The sequence below is a fragment of the Pogona vitticeps genome, chromosome 15 (genome assembly GCF_051106095.1).
Source record: "Pogona vitticeps strain Pit_001003342236 chromosome 15, PviZW2.1, whole genome shotgun sequence".
In the NCBI taxonomy this organism is placed as follows: domain Eukaryota; kingdom Metazoa; phylum Chordata; class Lepidosauria; order Squamata; family Agamidae; genus Pogona; species Pogona vitticeps.
In genome coordinates this window covers 363,134-379,773 of record NC_135797.1, presented here as the reverse complement: position 1 = coordinate 379,773, position 16,640 = coordinate 363,134, and the positions used below count along the sequence as shown (strand labels likewise).

General features: G+C 58.8%; 1 protein-coding gene across 1 annotated transcript; it reads left to right on the top strand.

Annotated features, from left to right (window-relative positions):
* Positions 1-3,008: 3,008 nt before the first annotated feature.
* CASQ1 (calsequestrin 1) lies at positions 3,009-16,037 on the top strand. Its single transcript, XM_020798328.3, has 11 exons — positions 3,009-3,705; positions 6,768-6,852; positions 7,580-7,680; positions 8,505-8,616; positions 8,916-8,989; positions 9,187-9,317; positions 11,593-11,638; positions 12,894-12,948; positions 13,493-13,593; positions 13,887-13,961; positions 14,263-16,037. Exons 1-11 carry the CDS (start codon positions 3,463-3,465, stop codon positions 14,407-14,409), a joined length of 1,170 nt encoding a protein of 389 aa, XP_020653987.2. The 5' UTR covers positions 3,009-3,462; the 3' UTR covers positions 14,410-16,037.
* Positions 16,038-16,640: the final 603 nt, after the last annotated feature.

The window sequence follows — 16,640 nt, the reverse complement described above, 5'->3', positions numbered from 1 at the left end:
GCCCAGAGGCGTCTTGGAGGCGCTGACTCCCATAAAACCCAAAATAGCAGCGAGGAGGCTGGCACTGGGGCAAAAGGGGGGCTGGGGGGGGGGATGAAGGAGCACGGCCGGCCGGATGGCGGAAGGTGGGCTGGATGGAGCGATGGAGGGATCCTTGCTCGGGTTTCCTCAGCTCAGTGGGGGGGGGGGGACCAGGGGTTAAAAATAGGGAGGCAAGGACTTGGGTCATTTGAAACCAGCGCTGGCCCTACAGAAGGCGGGGGGGGAGGAGAGGGAGGGGGCCTGGAGGAAGAGGAGGTAGCTGGGGGGGGGTCCTCAGACCTCCAGAGTGGGGGGGGGCGGGTGGGCTCCAGCGGTGTTTCATTCACTCCTTGGGTCTGTACTGTGTGGAAACACACACACACACCGCCCGCCCAACTTTGCTCCGAACGTCCTGGAATAAGCAACCCTCCCCTTCCTCCACCTTCGCTCCCTTCTGTGGGTCAGGGGAGCCCCCCCCCGGGCATTGCCAGCGAAGGACCCAGAGAGGGAGCCATGCAGGCCAGGCCCTAGGCTCTCTCTCTCCCCCCCCCATCTAGGTGGCCAAGTAATATTATTCATTTGTTTGAAACCTGCTTATCCCGCCTTTCTCCTTGAAAGGGACTTAAAGGCAATATTGAAAAAGATAAAAACACAAAGTCTACAAATGCTGAGAAGGATCAAAGGAACGCCGCTCTGAGAAACAGGAAGCCAAAGCCAGGACAAGGAAAACCCCTTTGAAAGCCACCGAGGCACAACAAACGTCCACTGAATAAAACTCTCGCCCAGGCCGCTGGTCCCCGAGGGAAGGCTTGTCTGAAGAGAGAGAAGGCCCTGGCCGGCTTGCGGACGGAAAAGCAAAGACGGGGCCAGCCTGGCCTCCGGTGGGAGGGAGTTCCTCTGTCTGGGAGCAGTGGCAGAGAAGGCCCCTCTCCCGAGTCCCCCCCCAGACCCCCCCTGTGGCAGTGGTGGGATGGAGAGGAAGGGCTCCCCGATGATCTTGGCACCTAGGCAGCTGGTAGAGAAAGAGGGGGGGGTCTTAGAGATACCTCCAAGCCCCCCCATGAAGAGAACACGCCGGAAAGGCATCTTTCTCATTCCCCCTCCCCTCCCCCCCTGTCGCTTCCCCATTACGCCCCCAGCCCTAGAGATGCGAGGGTAGACTGCGGTGGATGATGCAGCGATCACAGCATCCTCTTCTTCTTCCTCCATGAATTTTTCTAATCGCTTCTTAATCTGAGCTAAGCCAGTGGCATTTGCCACACTCGCTCGCTCGCTCGTGGCCAGCCAGTCCCAGAAAGGACGCCTGTCACATCCGTGTGGCCCTTTGCGGGGGGGGGGGATCGTGTTGCAGCTCTCCCTCGGACAGCCCTGGGAAGTCCGGCCCCGTGCCTTGAGGCCTCGGCTGGCACCCTGGGAGGGGCAGGCCCTATAGCCATCCCACCCACCCCTCCAAGGGAGCGAGCGAACAAGCGGCTTGTTCCTCACCCTCAGAGAGAGAAACCCAATCAAGTCCCCCCACTTAGACTGGTGATTTACGGCCCGGCCACTCTCCTGGAGCAGCGGGCTCCCTCGGGGCAGGGGCGCTGCCGGGCGGATCTTGTGCCCAGGCTGGTCTCCTGGGCTTGTCCCAGTTACCCCAGAAGCCGGGTCAGGAAAGCGGGACCTCCCCGGAGGAGGCCGAGTGGCCGGCCAAGGGAAAAGGCTGACCCTTGGCAGCCATGGAGCTCAGGAAGGCCGCGGCGTGGCAGTGCCAGAGCCCAAGAAAGCCCCCTTTGAGACTCCCAGGACCCTCCCCCCCCCCAGCCGGGCCACGGGAGAAGTCCCCAGGCCTCTCCAGGAGTCCCTGGATCTTGCTCCCTCCACTCGGAGGGCTGTTCAACATGGCCCAGTGCTAGACATTCAGAAGATGGGATGCAGCTAAGACACACACACACCCCACCTCCACCCTCTCCTCTTTGCATTGCGGACAGAACACAAAGGGCCAAAGGTCAGGGTTTCCCCACAAAGGACAAGGGTGGCCGGTCCGCGGGCAGGAGATGCCCCCCCGGGGGGGGACACCTCCCCTCTCCGTCGCGCTCGGGGACTGGCGGGTGGCGGCTCGGATGGCCAGCTGGAGCCCTGCAGGTGCCCCCCGTACTGGAGGCCCCTGGCGCAAGCGAGGGTGGCCGCGTCTGCGACCCCAGGCGAAGCCCCCCTGTGGGACGTCAGGCGGCGAGGGCCCCCATGTTCGCCTTCTCCATGACGTCCGCAGGTGGCTGGGAGGAAGGCATCTTGAAAACGGCACAAGGAGACCAGCCTCTGGCTTTGCCCTCCCAGACATCACAGAGAGAGAGAGAGAGAGAGAGAGAGAGAGAGAGACCACACTTATCTAACCCCCTCCTGGGTAATTCAAGAGTCCCAAGGAATCTGCCAAGGGCCCCCCCCCAATGTACAGCCTCTCTCTCTCTCTCCCCCCCCCTCCGGCCCACATGCCGGCTCCTCTCTCTAATTACCCTGCCATCCACCCAAGCCCGTCTTCCTTTACCTCCGACTCATCGGCTTGTATTTTTAGCCTGCCCTCCTGCCCTCCTTCGCGCCAACCTTCCTCTCTCTCCACGACCCCCCCCCCGTGCGTGCTTTCCAGTGGCCTCCTCGCCTTTCCCCCTTCCTTAATATGGCGATGCTAAGAAAGCGCGCTCCCTCTTGGTTAGCCCTGGGCCCAGGAAAGAGGGGGCCCTGCCCAGGCGAAGGGAAGGAAGGGGGGGTCACCTGGTCCCCCCTCCCAGACCCCTCTGGGTGGGATGGGGCACAGGTGAGACGCTGGCCTCCCCCCAGGTGAGACCAGACCCCACACCTCCCAAGACTGGGAGCCCAGGAGTTCTGGCGGCCAGAAGGGGGGGGGTTGAGGGATACATCCCTCATATACATATATAGGCAGGGAGTCCAGGGGGTGGGGAGTGCCGGGAGGGGGGGACCTGCCAAATGCCTCTGGATAAGACGGCCCTCCGGCCCCAGCGCCCTCCCCCTCGAGTGGCTTTTATGGGCTGCCGGTCACTTTTCGCCTTGGCTTTCTGAGCTTCTCGCCCCTCGGAGTGGTCGGTCAGCCGGCCCTCGCCGCCACCCTCAGCCAAGGGGCCCCCCTCCGCCCAAGGGCACCACCAGCTCCTCCTCGGCAGCCCTCCTCTTCCTGTGCCAGCCAGGAGCCCCCCAGACCCCCTTTCCCTGCCCTCCTCTCGACCGGGCAGCAGGAGAGAGGGAAGGAGAGGAGCAAAGCCCCCCGGAGGGAGGAAGGAAGGAAGGAAGGAAGGAAGGAAGGAAGGAAGGAAGAGCGAGGAGAAGGCAGCCGGCGCTCCCCTCGGCCTGTCTCTCCGAGAGGTCACCCAGGACAGGGACCTTTTCATCTCGCCCGCTTGCTCGCTCGCTCGCCGGCCGGCCATTCTGGGCGAAGCCCATCAGCTCAAGATGAAGTGGCTCGCCTTCGGGTTAGCCGCCTTCCTGCTGGCCGTGGCCAGCCCCGTGGCACGGGGCGAGGAGGGGCTGGATTTCCCCGAGTACGACGGCATCGACCGGGTGATCGACGTCAACAGCAAGAACTACAAGGCCGTCCTGAAGAAGTTCGAGATCCTGGCGCTGCTCTACCACGAGCCGGTGGGCGAGGACAAGGCTTCGCAGAAGCAGTTTGAGCTGGAGGAGCTGATCCTGGAGGTAATGACCGGGAGGGTACCCCCCTTTTTTTGGGGGGGGGGGAGGTTGGTCCTCGGCTGGCACACCCGCATGGCTGGGGTCAAGAGGGGCGGTGGATGGGTCCAGTCGCTAGGAAGGGGGTCTTGTTGGGGGACCAGCCACTCAGGGGGCAGAGGTGGGTTCCTGGCACAGGCACCCTGGAGGCAGGAGGCGGATGATGCCCTGGTCTGGGCCGTGGGTCTGGCCTCGGAGGGCAGGTGTGGGGCAGGGGCTCCGGGAGGGCGCTGGAGGCTCCCTGAGATGGGGGGTTTCATGCCAGGAGGCAGAAGGCCTGACCTCCCTTTCCTGGGGGGGGCGGCACCGGGCAAGGGGGGAGGTGAGGCCAGGTGAGGACCAGGAGGCCAAGGAGGGGGAGGAGGGACAGGCAGGGTCCGAGGTGGGGTGGGGGGGCAGAGAGAGAGGAGAAGTGCCCTCTGCTCCGGGGTGGACACCCTTGTCCAAAGGGAAAGGCAGAGCGGCTGCCTGGATCTCTCAGCAGGAAACTTCAGCAGCTGCTTTCCCCCCACCTGCCCCCCAGATTCTGCCCCTGTCCAGCCCAGCCTCCTCCTCCTGCTCCTGCTCCTTGCACCCCCCACCCCACACTTGCAGATCAGATTCCCAAGTATGGACACCGTGCGAAGCCCTCCTCCTCCTCCTCCTCCTCCTCCTCCTCCTCCTCCTCCTCCTCAGGCTGCAACGGATCCGTCTCAGGGGAGGCGTCCTCTTTGGGGGAAGGAGGTCCTGAGGGAGGGGGCCAAGACGCAGCCCCTTCGGCAAGGAGGACAGGGCTCCCCCCCGGCCCCACCAGGTGCTGCCCACAGGGTGCCCCCTCCCTCCCTCCCTCACCACCCACCCACCCACCCCCTACTGGTTCTGGTTCTTTTCCTTTTATTCAGAAGCCAGTGCAGGATTCCACCCCCCCCACTTGGCCACCCTACCCCTGCTCCTGCCCCCCCAAAAGTGCCAGAGCCCCCAGGCTGGCCTCTCTCCCCTCCTTGGGTTAGAAGGGAAGGGCACACCCCACTCCCCAGAAGAGGAGTCAATTAGCCAAAGCCCTGCTCCGGTCCTTCTCTCCTCCTCCTCCTCACGGCCGGCCGGAGCCCTTCCTTGGGCACGTGCCAGGAGGGCTCGGGTGCCTTCGGCCACTCCTGGAAGGCCAGGAATAGTTTCCTTGCAGGGGGAGCATTGGGGGGGGAGGAATGTGGGGCTGCTGTCGTTACCCACCCCCCACCCCCCTACCACTGCCGCCTCTGCGAGCGAAGTGGGGCAGCCCAGATCTGTGGAACGTTCTAAAAACTGACCCGAGGGAGCTGGCCACATATCAGAGATGCTCTCCAGGCAAGCTGGGCTATTTTTGCCCGTCTTCGGTCTTCGGCTGGGGATCAGGTGGCCTGAGGAGGAGGAGGAGGAGGAGGAGGAGGGCAGGAGAAAGGCTCGCCAAGGAAGGAAGGAAGGAAGGAAGGAAGGAAGGAAGGAAGGAAGGAAGGAAGGAAGGAAGGAAGGAAGGAAGGAAGGAAGGAAGGAAGGAAGGAAGGAAGGAAACTGGCAGGGGCCAGCCAGGCCCACAGAGACCTCCGGTTTCCGCCTCTGAAGCTCCCCTCCAGGGCCTTCTTCCCTCCTCATTCCTGGGGCTGCCGGCGCCCTGCTTTGACCCGGCTGGCCTTCTGGGGCCCACAGAGAGCCAACCTGAGTGTCCATCTCACGGTGGCCCCAGGGCAGACCTCTGAAATGAGAACGCACACTTTCCCTGTGAAATCGTATCCCGGGCAGCCCTTCCCGGAGGGCGAAAGGCAGGGAGCAAGAAAGGAGTCCTGGCCGATGCCCGGGGGGGGGGGAGGAGAGCAGCCCAGGGACCCACAGAGTGCAGGAGCAAGCTGGGCAGAGGGGGGGGGGTCATGGAGAGAGACTGCTCTGGGGCAGAAGCGAGCGGAAGGGCTACCAGCAAGGGGCTCTTCCTGCAGGCACAGGGTCACGAGAGGAAAGGCTCCCCTCAGCTCCCCTCCGGAGTATTTCGGCAACGGCGGGCGCGAAAGGGCTCTCCTCCCTCCACTCGGCGCCTTGGAGGCAGCAGTCCCAGGGTGGCTTTGGAGCAGCATCAGCTCCCACCCACCCATGGCTCAGAGGCCCCTCGCCCTTCCTACGGGCTGGGCACCCATCTTGCAAGGTGCCAAAAAAGGGCCATCCCATACCCGGCCGCCTTGATGCCAGGCAGAGGGGGCAGCCAGGTCTTCTTCCCCGGCCCCCTCCCGCCCCCCATAGACACACACACATCCACACACCCCTGGCCTTAGGACAGCTTCCTAAGGCTCGTGAAAAAGGCACGGGGGGGGCGCTATGAGGAATCTTAGAAAACCGCTCCCTGAGCTTTGAAAATATCTGGAAAGGGGTTGCCCCTCAGAAAAAGCGTCCCATGGCCTGGGAATTTAAGAGATGACATAAAAAGCCCCGAACTTGCCTGGCACAGACGTCCCGTCGAGAGGCATTCGCAGGAGTTTCAAAAGAAGGAATCTTAACCGGTTGGCAGACCCGGCCTTTCAGCTGCCACAAGCCGAGGGCGCTCCTGCTGGCCTGCTCTTTGTTTCCTTCCTGGGTGGCGGCTCTTTTCCTTCTTCCCACAATTAGAATAAGACAGGCGCCCCTCTTCTCTCCACTGGCGGCCACTGGCCGGTCAACGCACAATGACAGGGGGCTGGTTGAGAAGGTGGCAGCCTTCGCCCGATGCCCCCCCCCCAGGCAGGTCTGAGTGTCCGTTTGCAGAGCCAGGAAAGGGGTCCAAAGCCCTAACGATGTCAGGCCCAAAACATGCATTATTTTAACCGGGTTGTGGGGAGACTTGCATTTAGCCTCCCTCCTACTGGGAGGGCCTCACACACACACACCCCAACCCCACTCCGTGCCCTTTGCTTGTGCATCAGTCCAGAAGTGGTCCTGCTCGTCTCTTCTCCGGGCGCGAATCTCTCTGAAACTTGTTTGTTCCCTCTTTCCTTGCCGTGTCTTTTGCTCCCTCCGTCTCCGTCTGCCCTCGTGTGGCCTCTTTCTCCTAGTTAGCAGCCCAAGTTCTGGAGGATAAAGGAGTCGGCTTTGGGCTAGTGGATGCCGAGAAGGACGCGGCCGTGGCCAAAAAATTAGGTAATGTGGGGAGTCCTCCATGGGTGGGGGCGGCGTTGGTGGTGCCCAGAGCCCCAAGGGTTGAGGGCAGGCGCCGGCCGGGTGGCCCAGGGCTTGCAAAGGCCAGCAGGTCCGCCGGCCACCTCCAGAGCCGCTGCCAGGCAGAGACGGAGCTGGGCCCCAAGAGGAGAGAGGCCGAGGTGGGCCTGAGCTTCCACAACCAGCAGAGGGCAGTGGATGCCCAGAGACGGGGCGGCAGGAGGCGGGCAAGCAAGGCCGGGCAGAGGGAGACTCCATCTGGCTCCATCCTGGCTTGGCTCCGGGCACTTTTGCAAGTGGAGAAGTCTCTTCTCTCTGGGCTTTCAGCTCCCGGGCAATTGCGCTGCACGAAAAAGGGACTCCTCTAAGCTCCAGCCGGTTCCCAAAAGGCACAAAAGCCTTGGAGACCGTATGCCCTCTAACAAAGCCCTTGCGTTGGCCGGATCCTGCACCAGGATGGCCTATCCTTCCTGCCCAGCCCCACCCTTCTCCTTTCTGCGATCCTGCCTGCCCCAGAGAGGAGGGCCTGGGGAGAGACAGATCCCCCCCCCCCCAGAGGGCCCAGCTCCCTAAGCCAGCTTCGCCCTCGGCCTCCTTTCTGGGAGGCCTGGACCAGCATCCTCCGGAGCTCTGCCCTGCCGTCTGTCTGTCCGTCCGTCCGCCTGCCCGTGTTCTCTCCCCCACCTACCCTGACAACCTCCTCCGGCAGGTCTGACCGAGGAGGACAGCGTTTACGTCTTCAAGGGTGACGAAATCATTGAGTACGACGGGGAGTTTTCAGCCGATACCCTGGTGGAGTTTCTTCTGGACGTAAGTCCCCCGTGGGGGGGGGACCCCAGACCCGCCCCTTCCCTCCCCGGTCGCCCCAGGCATCTCTGCCTCCTCTGGGGACAACCCTCCCCCCCCCCGCCGCAAATTTCCTCGAGGCCTCTTTGGTGGGAGGGGGGCTTTGCCAAGGTGGAAAGTCATCCTTAACCTTAGATTGTTTGAAGGTAATCCAATTCTTGATCCGTAGAGGAATTTGATTCTTTGGTTGAGGTGTTTGTTAATTCATGAAAACAGCAACTAGAAGTGCCGGAAGGTCGACGGCGAGGAAACGTTGAAAATAAAGACCGTTGCCGTTTTACCATGCAAAACAACCAATTTTAAAATTTTGAAATAAATTGAACCAAGTTTTGAATGAATTCTAATTCATTGTTGCCAAGGACTGGTTCCTTTTGCCCTACTGTGGGAACTAAGACCCGGCCGCTGACAGTCTTCACGGCCCATGTCACGTGCAGCTAGACTACTGCATTGGACGGTATAAGGGGCTGACCTTGGACGATGGCTCAGAAACCACCTTTGGTTCAAAAAGCAGCTCCCTGGACGGCCCACCCAAACCGGCCCTTGGCATCTGGGGATTCACTTCCTCCTCTTGTTTTACCCTTGCTGGTCGGCCGGTCGGTTTCTGGGCCCAATCCAGACCCTTGTCTTTGAATGGTCCATGCCAGGAGCTCCTGTTCCTTTGAAAAGGAGGCCAAGCCCCCCCCTTCCATGGCCCTTTGGGGTAGGGAAAGGGAGGAGAGCCATTGGGGCAGCCGTCGGTGTGGGGTGGGGGTCACGACCGCCTCCAAGCCCTTCGTGTTTCCCTGCAGGTGATGGAGGATCCAGTGGAATTCATCGAGGGAGACCACGAACTGCAGGCCTTCGAGAACAATGAGGACGAGCCAAAAGTCATCGGATACTTCAAGAGCGAAGACTCCGAGCGTAGGCACCCCCAGGGCGGGAACGGTTCCTGCCTCGCAGGGGACAAGAGTCGCCTCCTGCTCTCCCCCAAAGGGTGGAGGGCAAGCAACCAAACCCATTAAAACCGTTTTCAAACCCTTTAAAACCATGTAGGAACGATTTAAAAAACTCTTTCAACCCACCTGGGAACCACTGAGAGCACTTTTAAGAACCAGCAGAAAGACTAGGCAGGCCTGGCCGGGATGGGATGGGGGGGAACGGGGGGGACAGAGGGGAGGGGACGGGACTCAGAGGCTGACGCCTCCCCTTGGGCCTTTCAGACTTCAAGGCCTTCGAAGACGCGGCAGAGGAGTTCCACCCTTACATCACTTTCTACGCTACCTTCGACAGCAAGGTAGGAGGAGGCTGGAGGAGGAGAGGGGCCATGGCCGGGGGGGGGGGGGGCGAAGGCCAAGAGAGGCGGCTGGAGAGGAAGGTACTCGCTGCCCCGCCCCCCTGCTGCCCTGTGCCTACGGAGGGGTCCCAGGACAGGCCCCAGAGCCCCCCCTCCACACACACCCCCCTGAGGTCCTTTTCTCTTTGACCCTCCAGGTGGCCAAGAAACTGTCGCTGAAATTGAATGAAATCGACTACTATGAACCTTTCATGGAGGAGCCGGTCACCATCCCAGACAAGCCCAACAGCGAGGAGGAAATTGTGCAGTTTCTGGAAGAACACCGGAGGTGAACGGATCCTGGCCTGTTGGTGTGGGAGGAGGGAGGCCGGAGCAGCAGCGGGGGCCACTGGATGGACGGACGGACGGACACACACACCACACACACATACATGCACAGACACACAAACCCTCCCTTGCCAAAGTCTCCCTTTCCAGCCAAGGCTCCTGAACCCTCTCTTCTCAAAGTGGCAGCCAGACGCTATGCGCCAGGGAGCTGAGCATTAATCCTCTGAGCGGGCAACATAGGAAAGGCAGGAACTGAATAGATATAATTTAAAATTTAAAAACCCTATGCTTGTGCAAAGTGGATTACTTGTTTTACATTTTCTCTTAAGATCTTGGGGGGAGCTCTTAGGCGGTCAGACCGTTTCTCCCTCCCTCCCTCCCTCTCCTCCGCCCTCAGAAAGCCTCTCTCATGGCTAGTAGCCACCAGCCGTCAAATGCCACCCTCAACGGGTCTTCCTTCCGCTGGCTGTCAAAACAGCTGTCTGTTTAGACAAGAATTTAGACAGGAAAAAAAAAGGGGGGGGAGGATGGGAATCCATTGGAATAATAAACGATCCCCCTGCTTTCTCTGCTGGGGTTGCAGAAAGAGCTGCAGGAAGGGCCTGCGAAGGACACCGAGGGGAGAAACAATAACGTTTTGGAGAGAAAATGGGCTGAGTGAAATTTAAAAAATATTATTAATGCTTGCCCTGAGGGTGAGGGTGGCACTGGTGTATTATGTAATTGTATTTTATTGTGGTGTTAGGTTCATGTTGTTTAGGTTGGATGTTTGTTTAATAAATTAATTTTTAAAAAAGAAATGGGGGGGGGAAAGGAAGGGCCTGAGAGGTCCAGACCAGTTGGGGGTCCAAGCGTTCCCGTTCTGCTGGGTTTTGCCCCTCAGGGCTCAGCCTGCAAGCAGCCCCCCAAAAGGATGCTCTTTTGGGAAGCCAAGGGCGCCCCCCGTCACTCCCCCCAGCGCGCCCATAAGAAGGGGCATGTTAGAGATCAGGGAGGATTACCCAGAAAGGCCACGTCCCCCTGCCTGGCTCAGCCGCCAGCTGCCTCGGCCCCTCTCTCCCCCCCCCCGCCCGCTCAGAGGATGCTGCAGGGGATCCGTTGGGGGGGGCGGCATCTCCCCTGCTAATCTCTAGGGATTGACCCAAAGGCTTCCTAACCCTCGCTCCCATCTGCTCCAAACGGGGACAGGCCAGCCCGTCTGGGAAGCCAGAGCCCCAGGTTGGGGCAGGCGTGGTCTCCTGCATCGGCCCACTGAATGGGTAGCCCCATGGCCCCCTTCCTCCTGCTCCTCCCTCTCCCTCTCCCTCTCCCTCTCTTTCTCTCCCTTTCTCCCTGGAAGTGAGTTTGTCCCTCTCTGGCCGGCCACAGCTTCCCCCCCCCAAGGCCCTGGCATCTCCACCCGCTTGCTTGGCATCGCCGGGGCTGGGGTTGCCATGGCAGCCGCTTTGTCCTCCCTGTTTTGCTCAGCACCGCTTTGCTGATGAGGCTGGATTGAGTTCTGGCGCTGCCCAGCCTTGTCTGTGGCATTTGGTCTTGCTTGGTCTCTCTCTCTCTCTCTGTCCACTCATTTCCAAAAGGGCTGGCTGCCGTGGATTTGGGCACAGAGGAGTCTCCACATGGCCCACTTTCAGACCCCTTCCCTTTGGCATTTGCTGCATTTAAAAACAACAACAACAACAACAACAGCCGGCTGGCCGGCTGGCAGACCAGAACTGCTCTTGAGCCACGTTGTTCAGAACAAGGGTCAGCAGGGCAAGGCAAGGGTGTCCACTTGCTGACCTTTGGGTGGGCAGGTGACCTTCCTTAATCTGGGTGCGCTTTAGGGCTCGCTCCTGGCCATGACGGGAGCCACACGTCTCAGCCAGAGCTGGAGAAATCGTTCCCAAGCCCCACCACGTGGACTGCTGGGATGTTCTCCGCATTGTTGCCTAAGACCGTAAATTCTCCCAGCTTCCAATTTAAATGTTTTGAGCATCCTAACCTTGATTTAAAACAGTCAGCCAGATTTAAGCTCATCCTCTCATAAACTAATTATCGTTGATGAGGCCAAACAGCTTCACTTCTGTCTTCCCCCACCTTTCTCAGCCAAAGAGGAGGGGTGGCTTCCCCCTTTCCCCCAGAGCTTCAAAACTTTACGGACTACACCTCCCGGAATCCTCCCTGTGCTGGCATGGGGATTCTGGGACTCGTCATCCCAAAGAGTCACCCCCTCAGGCTCTGCTGTCCAACCCTCTTCTCTCTCTCTCTCTCTCTCTCCCTCCCTCTCTTTCTCGCAGGCCAACGCTAAGGAAGCTCCAGCCGGAAAGCATGTATGAAACCTGGGTACGTCCAGGGAAAGCAGGTGGAGAGCTACCATGTACAAAGGGCACTAAATCATCATGGTCTTCATCATCATCATCATCATCATCCCCATCCCCCTTGTGGTAGCAGCAGGAGCAGGAGCAGTAATAAACGCAACAATACCAATGACAGCGGACGTAAGGGTGAACACCCCGGGTTGGGCAGAGCCGGAGGTTTCCAGCTTTTCCCTTCGGAAATTCTGCCCGTCTCGTTGGCGGCAGCGACGACCCTTCTTCCCACTCGCCTTTTCTGTGCGGAGGCAAGGAGGGTCCCTGCCAGCCCAGGTCCCATCAGAGCGTGGAAAGGCTCCCTTGTGACCACCCAGGGCCCCCGATGGGCCAGGCGGGAGGGGTGGGGTGGGGGGAGGTCGACTTCGAGAAAGTCACTTTTCCAAGTGGGGACTTGGAGTGGGTGACCTGTGTGTGTCCAGGGGGTGGGGGGAGGTCCTGGTGGAAGGGAGGGCTGGCCCCAGACAGTCCACCGGCTGGCTCAGGCCTCCTCGGGCTTGGCCTGGCTGAGCAGGAGTCGGAGCCCAATGCCTGGGTCCCCTCCGCCAGTGGGTTCACGCGCCCAACCTTCCTTGCAGGGGGCCCCACCCCCCCACTTTGCTGCATTGTTTTTCTCACAGGGATAGGAAGCAGCGCCCCATAAATAATGCAGCCCCAGGTACACACGATGCAAAGGGAGCATTTCGGGTGCAAACTGAGACTTTTGTTCGGGCCGGCCTGATCAATAATGGATGTGCCTGGTTTTGTTTAGAGCGGATGGGCTTTGAGTGTGTGTGTGTGTGTGTGTGTTCCTTAAGACCTCTGATGTTGCCATGGCGTGTGTGTGCACATGCACGCATCAGGATGTAAACAGGCCACAAAGGCCCTTCCCAGAGAGCAAAGACGGTATCCAAAAACATCCAGACTTTGTTGGTGGAGAACGATCTAAGCAGAAGTGAGTCCTCGAAAGAAAAGCAGCACTAACTGGCCAGTGCCAGTGACATCACCCGCCACAATGGTGTCCTTGTGCAAGAAAGCTTCTTGTGTAGGAAAGCTGCTTGGGGGATGGCACATCCCCCATAACTGAGACCCACGGCTGTTCGTGGGGGTGTAGCAGTCAACATCTCCCCGCCAGACGGGCTACTGAATTACAGTCCACAACTTTACTCCCACGCCCTCCTGTTGCTGGAAAAGGACACAGACCCCTTATAAGTCACATCCCGCCCCCCCCTCTCTGCTTTTCCTTCCAGGAGGATGATATAGATGGCATCCACATTGTTGCCTTTGCAGAGGAAGACGACCCTGGTAAGCCCACCCAACCCAGCAGAGACTGGCTGGCTGGAAGAGGAGTCCTGTGCTTCCGGGAGGCTGTCTTGCCTTTGAGCAAAGCACCGTGTCTCCTCTCTTCCATAGCTGTTCTTTCTTGTGATTTCAGTTAACAGTAACTCAAAACCCCAAGTGCTATGAGATGGAGGAAGGCAGCTGATGATCCATCAGGCTGTATTCATTTATTTAGCCAAAGCCAAGTTGCAGAGAAGACAGGTGGAGGAAAGTCCTTGTCTCAACCGAAAGGGAGGGCGCAGGCATTGGCGCAGGACTGACATCAGAGGGACTGGAGGGGAGAGCAGCGCCAGAGTTACGAGCAGAGAACGGAAGCCACAAAACAGACGGTCGCTGGGTGCAAACACAGGCAAACCTGCACTGAGGGCTAGGAATCGGGTGGGGCAGCGGGAGAACGGCCACCCCAGCCTAGGCTCAGATGAGATTAGTCAGGAGGAGGCTCTGGGGTGGGGCCATTGGGGATCTGCCCCCCCTCACCCCTCTTTCCCTCGGCTCTCTCTGCCTGCAGATGGTTACGAGTTCCTGGAAATCTTGAAAGATGTTGCCCAAGACAACACAGACAACCCGGACCTCAGCATCATCTGGATTGATCCTGAAGACTTCCCACTGGTGAGCAGGCCGTGGGGCCCTTTAGGGGGGAAGAAGGCAGGGGCATGGGTCTTGGGAAACCTGTTTGGGGGCAAGAGTGTCCAGAGTGCCTCGTATATGCGGACATCTAGTTCCTCCCAAAGGAAGTGTTCTGGGCTTTGAGACATAGGCCACCGATTGGGATACTCTCCTGCATGAGAGCACAGGGGGAGTTGGTGACCTCACTGTCACTAGCCAGTAGGACATGGCATTCCATGGCCCTGTTTCCCTGACCTTGGAAAGTGGTGCCTCACTCATCTCCTTCTCCTTCACAGCTGATCCCCTACTGGGAGAAGACTTTCGGCATCGACTTATCCCGGCCTCAGATTGGTGTGGTCAACGTAACTGATGTAAGTTCTGTACAAAAATGGCACAGGGGCAATTTCTGCTCTTGAGCCAAATCTGTCACCCACAGAGACATGATCAGTGGGTCTCTCCTGATCTTTCCCTGAACAGACCTCTGACCACACTCACTCACTCACACACACACACACACACAAAGAGAGAGAGAGAGAGAGAGAGAGAGAGAGAGAGAGAGAGAGAGAGAGAGAGAGAAACATGGAAGCCAGTCCCAAAGGCTTCTGTAAATGAGCCCAGGGGTCTTGTCCTCCTGCTCTGTACTGGATTTCCAAAAAAATATTGTCCCTGCAGGCCGATAGCATCTGGCTAGAGATGGACGATGAAGATGACCTTCCCTCTGTGGACGAGTTGGAAGACTGGATCGAGGATGTCCTGTCGGGGGAAATAAACACAGAGGATGATGACGACGACGACGACGATGATGACGACGATGACTAGACCTTGGCACCAGCCCTTTATCTTTTGTGAAAGGCAGGTCCTGTCTCGAGGGGTCAGCCTGTGCCACCTCTTTCTCTGGGGTGCCCCATGGATGACCACACTCACAGTGCCTCCAGCCTGCATCAAAGCAATGACATCCTAAGCAGAACGTATTTTTATATTGATCATATATATATGTCAAAGTCCCTCCCCCCCATCTTGAGCCCTGATTCTCCACCCCTGCCCCCTCCACCACCACCACCACGACCCATGCCCACACACACCTCTGGCGACCCGTTCTGCCCTCTCCCATCCGTGCAGAGAGAGAACTGGGTTTGGTCAAGGAGAGCCTCCCCCTTCAGCTGCCAGACTCGCCAGATGGCCTGTGGACACGGTCAGCAGCCGTGCCCCTGAGCCCACGAGGTTCACGGCGGAGGGGCAAACCCACCCACGGTTTCCCCCAGTCTTCTTTCTCTGCCCCAGCCTTCCGACAGACAGACGGGGACGAGCGTGTGAAGGGATTTCCAGCTCAGCCTATCGGCCAGCTGGGGAGACGCTTCCCTCTCTCTAAGCCAAGGGCTGCCAAACTCTCCCAAAGCCCAAGCAGGCACCGCCAGTGAGGAGGGACCCCCCTGAGAGCGGTTAGCTTAGCCCCACCTGAGGAGGAGGAGGAGGAACTAAACTCACTCTCAGAGAGACCGACCTGGTGAACGTCTGTCCGTCTGTCCTCTCAGGAAGCCCTGGACTTGACTTGCCACAAGGCAGCTGTTATTAAGATGCAACCGGGGCCAAGGTTCCTGGCCAAGGGCTGCCCCCCGTGACCCCCACCGCAGCTTCCGGGCGAGGGTGGGAGCGCCGGTGGGCTCTGCGGCCGTGGGCCATTCAAAACGGCTACCGTGAATCCTGAGTGACAGTCCTCTGCCAGGAAGTACAGCGGAGCGATTAGGCTGGCCAAACAGGACTCCTTAGCAGGTGGTTTAAGGCAGGCCCTCCCTCCGCCTGGCCTGGCCTGCAAGGCTGTTGTCAGGGCCGGAGGAGGAGGAGGAGGAGGAGGCACGCGGCCTACCTTGGGAGGAAGGGGAGAGCATCTCAAGGTAACAAACAAGCAAACAGAAAGGGCGAGATCTACACTGTTGGCAGGCTGGTGATCCAGCTGTGCCCAGCCAGCTGCAAACGGCCACCACACGAAAAGAATGGCTGGTACTTTCTTGCTTCTTCCAGAACCTGTTCAAAATAATCCCCAAATAATTTCCACTGTTTCCCCAACAAACATACACACAATCTGTTCCTGCATTTCTGCTAATCTCTTTCTTCAGCTTTATCCCCTCATCACACACTCAGCTCTAGAGGGTCATCTAATTTTTTTGCCCTTAAATAATTGCTCCGTGCATCATTTTTGCCAGTTTAATCGAAAGGTGCTTATAATACCATTTATTTTTAAAGGACACAAATTTAGCTCCTGGACTCTGGGGGTAAAGAAAGTTATTTGGCCTAAAAAGTTATATCATGGGTTTTTTAGGGGGTGGGGGGAAGCGTGGTGTGGGGAACTGGCTCAGCACCCAGGGGAGGGGGACAATGTACAATTTGTATATTTTTCAACAACTTTGTACAGATCAACCAAAGCAATTAAAAAATATGAAACAACAGTACATGAGGCTCAGGGTTGACATATATACCTTTCCTTCTGCCAAGCAGTTTCTTCCAGACGGGGTTGAGTCATGGCTGCCAATTGGTGACGGGGTGCTTACACATGAGGGGTCAGGGAGATACAGGCAGATACAACCAGGCCGATCTGAAGCAAACCAAAGGATTGTTGCAGGAGAGCAAAGATGGGAAACAGGAGGCTGCCGGGCGCAGCCCCCATGGAGACTCGGGTTTCCAGTAGGGCCTGCCGGGCGGTTGTGGGGAATGTGGTCCGTGGAGGGGAGGGCGAGTACAGAGATGTTGAGTTTGGAAGAAACCTGACTCCCTTCTCCCCCCCACTCCCCACCACTTCAAGATGCTTTTTCTGGCCTTCTTTGTGCCTGAGGTTGCCAAGGATACCGTAACTCTGCCATAGAAACCACACGCCTGGCATGTCGGCTGCGCAGAGCGATGCCTTGAGCCACAAACCAGCTTGGGCTGCTGGGAGAGGGTGTATTGGGGGAGGCTGGAGTGGGGGGGAGAGAGAAAGAGAGTCATGGAGGGGGTGATTTCATAGGCTGTGGGAGGAGTGCAAAACAGAGATTCACACCTTTCACGCACAAGCACAC